Raw genomic sequence first — 9,374 nt, forward strand, 5'->3', positions numbered from 1 at the left:
GGCATCATCAGGTGTTTTGTAATAATTTTTTAAGCATCACCCTCTCTTAGTGGCAGCATGTTTCAACCCAAGTGCGGCAATTTATAAAAATTCATATCTCCAGACCCACGGGGAATAAATCTATGGGCTGATCAGCCTACGGTAGAGGAACGTGAGCTTCATATACAGGGCGAGTTTCCAATTGAAGCCCATTCGAGAAACTGGGTGGCAATTTTTTAAGTTTCACTCAATTAACCGGCCAGTTCTGTATGGATTTGCGCCATTAAATCGCTTTAAAGCTAAATCAGCCGTTACATTTCCAGCCCTGGAACGCATGGATAAGAACCTAACCACCACCCTAAACGCCCTAAAGCCGCTCAACCCTTCTCGACTAATCCCTGCCCCTCCCAAGATCCAGTTTAAGTATCCCTGGCGCCAGATCGCTCCTGCTGAAATAACCGAAAAAACCCATCAACCCGCCATGCAGGACCCGAAGAGCAAATGCGCCGCCCATCGGGACCCATTTGCAAAAATATCGGTGAAAGCGCCAGCCTTAAAGCTGCAGGAATCGATCGAAGAGCCGCAAAACGACCAGGCGAAAATCGCTGCAAAGCACCCTGAAGACAAAGAAAATGGGTGCCAGAAGGCGGACGAATTGTTCCGGAAAGGGAAGAAAGTGGATGCCTTTGCCGCCATCAGTGGGAAGCAGGAATGCACGAAGCAACCGGAGGATCTCTGCAGGCAAGAGGAGAAACCGTGCAAAAAGGGCGGGGAGGCAGAGACCATCTGCAAGGTAGACCCTTGCGAAGTTTCGCCCTGCCAGAAGCCTCCTCCCACTGCCTGCAAAGGAGGAGACTTGAAAGGTGGAGAGATTTCCTGCAGGAGAGCTGACGAGATCAAACGAACGGACATCGAATGTCCAAAGTGTGCAGCGCGCCCCCAACAGCCCCCATGCGCCCCCGCATGTCCACCAGGTGATTTTTCCTGCGATAAACCTTCGCTTTCCCCAGTTAATTCCGGGAAATTGCAGCGCAAACCGCCCCGCAGACCTGCAAGGGCCAGCAGGAGCCCAACAAGGAGCGAAGCTCCAGCTCGTGTGCAGGCAAAGAGCACGGCCTACCAGGCATGAAGGAGATCGCCTCAAGTGGTAAGTGCCATCAGCGCAAATATTCCAGAATACAGTGGTGGACTTTGGCAGCAGATTGCGCGAAAACCTGCGGGCCCCAAGCCGAAAAGTTCATCAACCTGGAAAACTCCCCCGGCTCCAAACCAACCCCCAACCAAGGGGGCGGCTCGTGTGCAAAAGCAGCAAAACCTGCCCCAAAGGAGGACAACGCTTGCGATCCCCACCTGCTAAAGAAACAGGCGCATGAGAGGCGCTTCCAAGTGGAAAGGGAGGAGGCGCTGCGGAGGGAGCAGGAGGCCGCCAAGAGGAAGCCGATTCAGTTCGCGCAGGAGACCAGGAGGGAATGGAGTCCCGTGAAGATTGAGCGTGAGTTTTCCAGCAGCACCCGCTGCAACAAAGCGCCACTTTCCAATTTTCCAGCCAATCGAATGGGCGACAAGAAGACACTGCGAAGAAGCGGCAGCGCGGCGACGAAGACACCCGCTCCAGCCCCAACGAAGGAACAGGAAAAAACGCTGGTGAAAAGTTGCTCAGACAAAATATCCGATCTGTGCATGATGATCATTCGGAAGCACAAGGGCGGCAAAAAGGCCGCCCCTATTGTGGTGACGCTGTCGCGCAGCCAGCCTTCCATCGGCAGATTTGGCGACTCTTCAGGTAATGTTGGGCGGACGACAGGCAGGTTTAAGGCGGGCGTTTTGCAGCTGTTGCGGCCCCTTGCGCTGCGGGCGGCGGCGGCAGCTCCGGAAGTGGCGGCAAAAGGGGCGGCGCCTCGCCGGTCACCTTCATCGAAACCACAACAATCGACCACAAAAGTAGGAGAATGTTCGGCTGGGCGCTGGAAAGCGACGCCCACCAAGAGCCCAACGAGTCCTTTCTGGAGCTGAAAGGTGCTGCAACTTTCGCCTCCCTGTAGGCTCCTAATTGGGCAATTTCATTCACTCAGATCACAAGCCGCTGAACATCAAAATTGCCGACTCGAACGGATTTTCCGACGCGAAAAGCGAACCCCTGCTGCAATCGGCGAGGAAAAGTCGCGATGTTGATCGGAAAAGCCTGTCGGGTGTTTCGAACATTCACTGTTCCGAGAAGAAGACTTCCTGCGGATCGGAAGTGGACGCCAAAATCAAACAGCTGGAGGAATGTTTGAAGAAGCAAAAAGACAAGTCGGCGAAGAAGGAGGATCCTGGCAAGAAGAAGGAGGATCCGTGCAAAAAGAAGGAGGATCCATGCAAGAAGAAGGAGGATCCGTGCAAGAAGAAGGAGGATCCATGCAAAAAGAAGGAGGATCCTTGCAAGAAGAAGGAGGATCCGTGCAAAAAGCAGGAGGATCCTTGCAAGAAGAAACAGGAGGATCCTTGCAAAAAGAAAGAAGACCCTTGCAAGAAGAAAGAAGACCCTTGCAAGAAAAAGGAGGATCCCTGCAAAAAGAAAGAGGACCCTTGCAAGAAGAAAGAAGACCCTTGCAAGAAAAAAGACCCTTGCAAAAAGGAAGATCCTTGCAAAAAGAAAGAAGATCCTTGCAAGAAGAAAGAGGATCCGTGCAAAAAAAAGGACGACCCTTGCAAAAAGAAAGAGGATCCCTGTAAGAAAGAAGACCCTTGCAAGAAAAAAGACCCTTGCAAAAAGGAGGACCCTTGCAAAAAGAAGGAAGACCCTTGCAAGAAAAAAGACCCTTGCAAAAAGGAAGACCCTTGCAAAAAGAAGGAAGACCCTTGCAAGAAAAAAGAAGACCCGTGCAAAAAGAAGGAAGATCCATGTAAAAAAGCGCAAAGTAAATTATCTACATCGAACGTTAAAGGATCCATAAAGGAGCATCCAAGTGAGCAAAATTTTTGCGCGAACAAAGTGGATCCTCCCAAGAAGAAACCGGCCGACCGATGCAAGAGCGAGGTGGAAGGAATCAGCGACAAGGGAAGAAAAATTTGCGACGCGATCGCGGCCAATCAGCAGCCGAAGAAAACATGCGGCAAGCTGGTCAGGCAGAACAGCAGCAAAACCGAATGCAAGCAGAAAGTGGACCCTTGCAAGCAGAAAGAAGACAAAGTGGAGCCGTGCATTCCCTGCAAGCATGAAGATTACAGCAAGCGGCAGCATCTCAAACCGGCCAGCAAATGTGGCGATGCTGCCCAGAAGAAAGCCGATCCGTGCAAGGGCAAATCGGACCCCTGCAAGGAGGACCCTTGCAAAAAGGAGGACCCTTGCAAGAAAAAAGTAGACCCTTGCAAGAAGAAGGAGGACCCTTGCAAGAAGAAGGAGGACCCTTGCAAAAAGGAGGACCCTTGCAAGAAAAAAGAAGACCCTTGCAAGAAGAAGGAGGACCCTTGCAAGAAGAAGGAGGACCCTTGCAAGAAAAAAGAAGACCCTTGTAAAAAGGAAGATCCTTGCAAGAAAAAGTCAGCAGGAAAATTTGCAGATTGCATCGCCACCTTGACGGGCAGGAGCGCAAAACAGTGCGAGCGCCCAATGAACCAACCGATCAAAGCGTGCAACAAGAAGAAAAGCTTCAAAGACAAATATCCATGGCTCCTGTTTAAGAAGAACAAAGAATGCGCAGTTACGAAGGCCTCAAGTGCGTGCTTCATCTCAGCTTATTTCCCCACTAATCCGAATGATTTTCCCGAATTTTAGGCAGCGACTCGAAGCTGAGAGGTCGAAAATCTTCCAAGCAATGCAACCAATCCAAGTCTGATCCCTGCCTGGGTGCCAAACCGTCCGAAGATCAGTGCGCTGCTCGGGACAAGTTGCTGGCCAAATTCAAGAAAACGATGCAGAAAAATGAAGATTCCTGCCAGAAGGAGGAGAGTTTGTGTCGAAAGGAGGGCGCCTGCATGGCAAATGCGGCCAGCAGAAAGTTGAAGGGCTCCTGTGAGAAAAAGGAGGATCCTTGCAAGAAGAAACCAGAGGATCCTTGCAAGAAAAAGGAGGATCCTTGCAAGAAGAAACAGGAGGATCCTTGCAAGAAAAAGGAGGATCCTTGCAAGAAGAAACAGGAGGATCCATGTAAGAAGAAGGAGGATCCCTGCAAGAAGCAATGTCTGAAATTGCAGTTGTCCTCGTTGCTTCAAGGTACTTGCCAGGAGACAATCATCGCAGCCAATTTCCTCAAAATTGTCCTCAATTATTTTGCAGACTTTCCGGCCGATGCCGCCCAATCACCCAAAGGAAAAGGTAAAAAATCATGGTATCCATGGAATGTAAGTGAAGAGCCACCGGAAGAGACACGGCCAAATAGTTTTCTTCTTTGCAGATGATGCTCTAATCGCCCACTTGACTCGCTACCCGGATTTGTCCTGGAAATCTTCGGCCTGCTGCAATCAGCTGAGTCTTCTCAACATCCCAGCGAGTCCCATCAGTGTGCAGAAGATTCGATTTTCTTCATTCAAGCAACAGAAGAGCGAACAACAACAGCTCGCTAGCAACTTGTTCCCTAAAAAAGCCAAGGTGGACTCATCGGTGGGGATCAAGCAGTTTTTCCTGTCGAAGCGCAAGAAACTCGAGGAAGAACCCGTGAAGAAAACGGCGGGTATTTTGGAGAAAAGCGCGGATTTTTGCCAAAAGACTGAGAAACCCTGTGGAAAACACCAGGAAAACTCGAGCAAACTTGACGAACATTCTGCAAAACAACTCAGCTGTTTAAAAGGCTCAGGGCCAGCCCAAGATAGCGGTAATCCAATGACCGATTGCTTGAAAAAATGTGCATGCAAAGGCAAAAACCGTAGAGCAAAATCCCCAGCTGAAGATCAGTGCTTCAAAGCTCCCAGCTCTACATCTTCACCATCAAACGACCAGACTTCATCTCAACTATGCGAAACATTGAAATGCTTGCAAGCTATCGAAAGTCTGACTAAAAAAATTGCGAATAACCTTCGCAACACCTCAAGGGAAAAGGAAGCAAAGGAAGAAGTGATAAACGAGCCCTCAACACGCCCGGCGAGTGCTTCAAAGGAGGAGGAAGACGCGCCACAAACAGAGAGCAAATGTGACTGTACGAAAACGTTCGAGGAAGACAAACAATGCAAACCACAAGAAGCGCAAGAAGGCAAAGGAAAACTGGTGAGTTTTTGCGGACTCGACTCGAATAAATGAAACTGATTTTGACAGTCAGGAACGTAGTTTGCATCGGGTGTCTCACTCACTCACACGCTAGACTGTGAGCGACGCACGATGACTGGCCGCTGCTATGTTCCGACTTGATACCTTTGGCGCTTAAAATAGTTGGGTTTTGAGCGAGACAATTTGAAGGAAAACTTTTGCTTTGTTGAGTTTTTCGTCGTGGAAAACATTCTTTTTCTAGGGTTTAAAGCTGAAGTTGATTTAAGGTAGAAAATTTGAGTTTTGGGACTTTGTACGGAAAAATTGCGATTCTTTAAACCGAAGGGTTTCGACCATTTTTTTGAGGATTTTTGAGGCATTTTCCAGCATTTTTTATACAAACCGCGTTTTTCTGAAGCAGAATTTTTCAGTCCAAGCGCGTTTTTCTCGCGTTCTATTTCATGCGATTTTCGCACTTTGTGTTGGAAAAAAATGGTTTCTGAGTATCAACCTGAATTAGGAAATTTCCGACTGTTGCATCTTGTAAACAAAAGTCGTGTTATAAAGTTTCGAGTTTTGGCCATTCTCAGGACATTTTTCGGAATTTTTCAAACTTGGGGCGTTTTTCTGGATCGTCATTCAAGTGCAAAGTTTGCATGTTTTGCTTTTAAAAATAATTTGTTTCCTTCGGAATAAGCTGCTTGGTTGATTTTCGTATTTTTTAGCCAAAAGGTGTTATAAATTACGCAGAAAGTTTCGAATTTTTGCCACCCCGAGGTGATTTTTCTCAAATATTCAAACTTAGGGCGGTTTTTTGGGGCGTCATTCAAATACGAAGTTTGCAAACTTTCCTATTAAAAATCATACTTTTGCCTTGGAATCAGCTACAAATGTAGCGATTTTTGTGTTTTTTAGCCAAACGTTTGTGTAAATTACGCTGAAAGTTTGCAATTTTTGCCACTCTCAGGGCAATTTTCTGAAATTTTGAAACTAATCGCGGTTTTCTGTCGCTCTGTGCATCCAAATTTTGAACTTTTTAGTAAAAATAATGTTTTTCCTTGGCTTCGATTGAGTTAAGAAATTGCGGACTTTTGCATTTTGTAGCCAAGAGTTGCTACAAAAACCCGCCAAAGTTTCGAATGTTGACCATCCTCAGGACATTTTTCAGGAATTTTCAAGATAAGCGCGTTTTTCTGGCCGGCTGTGCATGCCAATGTTGCACCTTTTTATTAAAAAAAAWTATTTTTTATCTTGMGACGTGTTTGGAAATTATCGACTTTTGGATTGTSTAGGRARMAGTTGAGGSAAAATACCCCGAAAGTTTCGAATGATGACCATCCTCAGGACATTTTCCAGGAATTTTCAAACTAAGCTCGTTTTTCTGGRGCGTCACTCAAATGCAAACTTAGCCAGTTTTTGTACTAAAAACAGTTTTTTTGCTTTGGAGTGATTGCTACAAAAGTGTCGACTTTTCTGTTTTTCAGACTTTTCAGAAATTTTCCAACCAAACACGTTTTTCTGTCGGATTGTGGATGCAATTTTTGCACTTTTTATTTAAAAAATCGCTGCGTCACCTTGGGTTAAGTTCAGAAATTATTACAAAGTCAACAATCGCAAGTTTCGAGTGTTGACCATCCTCAGGGAATTTTTCAGAAATTTTCACTCAACGCGTTTTTCAGTTTCAGAATAATTTTTCTGAACTTCTTTATTGCAAGGTTGCAATTTAAGAATTGTGTAGCCGAAACTTGACGAAAGACCATCGAAATTTCAACATTCGACCATCAGCAGGAAATTGCTGTTTCAGAAATTTTCAAACAGAATTGAATGAATTTTGGGGAATTTTTCAAGTAAAACGATTTCTTCGCACTGGAAATTGCAGACGTGAATTTTGAAGGAGAAAGCTGAAATAAATTATGCTGAAAGTTTCGAATTTGTTGTCAGAATTCCTCAAACCAAGCGCGGTTTTCTTCAAGCAAACGTTACACTTTTTCTTCAAAGCAACAGATTTTTAACTCCGGAATGAGCCACAAAATTCCAGATTATTCAACTTTGAAAAGTTGCGAAATTTCGATCATTTTCAGAACATTTTTCGAAACGCAGCAAATTTAGCACGTTTTCGCGAGTTGCGTCGCCCGACGGAAGTGTAACTCTGAAGGCGAAGGCAACTCGCGCTGGCGAAACGTCCGGAACAACTGATTTTCCACCTAGACCCAAAAACTGACATTTTTCTTTGGTAAATCAAGGCAAGTTTGGAAGATTCGGAACCCCAACTTTGTGCGCCCGCCCCCGAAGAAAACAGCCACAAAAGCAATCAAGTGTCTGAACAAGTGATGGAGACGCTGAGTGCTTCAAAGTTCAAGATTTGTGAAGAAGAACAAGAGAGGAGCGCGGAAGATCAATCAGAGGGTGGAACTTGTGCTGAAGAAGAGTGCGTTCGGGACCAAACCGTGCAGAAAGGCCTCAAAGGACTGTCTGTCGTTCTTCCGGAAAGTGAAGAAACTGTGCCTAGAGACATGGGGATCTTAAGACAATGCATGCTGCAAAAGAGGAGCAATAAGATGCCCATCGTGCAACGTGAGTATCCTGTGGACTTTGGCATTAATTTGAGGGCAAAACGCGTCTATTTCAGCTTCAAGTGATGAAGAGCTAGAAGAAGCAATGTGCAAAGGAAGAAAGTACCTTTGCAAAATACAAAAGCTAAGTATGAAGATCCAGCACTGCTTGATTTGTGGCTTAATAGGGAAATGTGTTTTGTGCAGGTTTCGGCGAGAAATTGCTTGTAGGGGAAGAAATAGGCGACGGCACCGATCCAGGACCTTTCTGCGAAGAAAATGGCGTGGAAAAGGTGTTAAAATGCGCCCTGGTTAGGGATGAACAAAATCGGGAAAAGTTTGTCTGCACGGAAGTGTATCCGAAGGACCTAAATGTTGGCAAAGCAATGCAAACAAACTATCAATTAAATAGGAGCAATAAAATCAAAATAACATCCAACAAGTTGGTGTGCAGAACATGTCCAGCTGTTGATGGTAAAAGCCGTCTTTAATCAACCGAGGAAGGTTTAAAACGGGCACTTTTCCCATTAGGATCAGGTAGGAAGGAGATTTTTTGCTCGCTGGCCACAGTGGAAGAGATCAAAACCCCCAGTGAAACTGTTTGCCAACCGAACACGAAAAAACCTGCAGAAAAAGACATAAATTCACTGATAAAGTATAGGGACTTGAAAAGGAGAAGGAAGCAAAATGAGGAGAAGGCCAAAGAGGAGGCTGGCAAGAAGCAACCGGCTAAAAAGAGGACTGTTGACGAAACACCCAATTTAACCATTGATAACGACAATAATAATAATAATAATCAATAAAGTTGTGGAGGTTTTTGTTCAGTTTGCCTATTATTTCTGCAGTTACTCACCCCATGTCCAAGAGGTTCTTCATTTTGGGCTCATCAGGGTCGCGATTGGAGAAAATGTTGGGATGATTGGCTCGGATGGTGAACCATGCCTCAATTGCGCTCTTTGTTTTATCGTGCGAGTAATAGCAGGCATGGAGGAAGAGGTAGAGGAATTCTTCGGTCACTTCGGGTAAATGGGGTTGCGATAACATCCTGAAAAGACAAAAATTCGCAGTCAGTTTCACTTTTCTTAATCAAATGGAATTTGTTTTGGGCTGTTTGTCTTCGGAAACTTGATTTCTGGAACAGCAATTTCTTGCTGATGGTCGAATGTTGAAATTTCTACGGTCTTTTGGCTACAAAATTCTTAAATTGCAACCTCCCCCAGTCTTCTCTTAGGGRCRAAATCATTGGTTTTAGGAAAAGGTGCAAAATTTCCGTAAACAGCGGTTCAGAAAAACGGGGTTATTTGGAAAATTATTGAAAAATCTACTGAATATGTGCCAACTTGGCGACTTTCAGGGCAATTTCTTTGAATCTTTTCCGACAAAGTTCAACAATCGAGGGTTTTGCGGCTCATTGCAAACTTAACAAATTGAACTTAAAAAACTAAAGCAAAGCGCGCTTGGTTTAAGAAGTTCAGAAAAATTATTGTGAAACTGAAAAGCGCGTTGAGTGAAAATTTCTRAAAAATTCCCTGAGGATGGTCAACGCTCGAAACTTTCRATTGTTGRSKTTGTAATAATTTCTTAACTTAACCCAAGGTGACGCAGTGATTTTTTAAGTAAAAAGTGCAAAAATTGCATCCACAATCCGACAGAAAAACGTGTTTGGTTGGAAAATTTCTGGA

At 45.3% G+C, this 9,374-nt stretch overlaps 2 protein-coding genes across 8 annotated transcripts in view; one reads left to right on the forward strand and one right to left on the reverse strand.

The window, feature by feature from the left end:
- Positions 1–8,516, forward strand: part of LOC109540081 — a 15,098-nt gene extending 6,582 nt beyond the window's left edge. The window contains exons 4-17 of one of the 7 annotated variants that reach the window (XM_048666184.1): positions 303–953; positions 1,010–1,126; positions 1,178–1,471; positions 1,526–1,762; positions 1,810–1,995; positions 2,052–3,677; positions 3,737–4,008; positions 4,054–4,174; positions 4,238–4,276; positions 4,341–5,161; positions 7,384–7,714; positions 7,770–7,841; positions 7,900–8,166; positions 8,224–8,516. In XM_048666184.1, coding sequence (XP_048522141.1) covers positions 303–953; positions 1,010–1,126; positions 1,178–1,471; positions 1,526–1,762; positions 1,810–1,995; positions 2,052–3,677; positions 3,737–4,008; positions 4,054–4,174; positions 4,238–4,276; positions 4,341–5,161; positions 7,384–7,714; positions 7,770–7,841; positions 7,900–8,166; positions 8,224–8,495 — 5,306 coding nt within the window. In that variant the 3' untranslated portion in view covers positions 8,496–8,516. Of the gene's footprint in view, positions 1–302; positions 954–1,009; positions 1,127–1,177; positions 1,472–1,525; positions 1,763–1,809; positions 1,996–2,051; positions 3,678–3,736; positions 4,175–4,237; positions 4,303–4,340; positions 5,162–7,383; positions 7,715–7,769; positions 7,842–7,899; positions 8,167–8,223 lie in introns of those variants that run through there. The other 6 variants (XM_048666183.1, XM_048666185.1, XM_048666181.1 and 3 more) reach the window with 6 other exon arrangements.
- The window catches only part of LOC109540082, a 29,667-nt gene that overhangs the window by 13,364 nt on the left and 6,929 nt on the right, over positions 1–9,374 (reverse strand). Inside the window, exon 2 of the mRNA XM_019908276.2 lies at positions 8,546–8,737. Coding sequence (XP_019763835.2) covers positions 8,546–8,737 — 192 coding nt within the window. The remainder of the gene's footprint in view (positions 1–8,545; positions 8,738–9,374) is intronic.

Source organism: Dendroctonus ponderosae, unplaced genomic scaffold, assembly GCF_020466585.1.
Source record: "Dendroctonus ponderosae isolate FM_Combo_2020 unplaced genomic scaffold, Dpon_F_20191213v2 Dpon_F_20191213_4, whole genome shotgun sequence".
Lineage (NCBI taxonomy): Eukaryota > Metazoa > Arthropoda > Insecta > Coleoptera > Curculionidae > Dendroctonus > Dendroctonus ponderosae.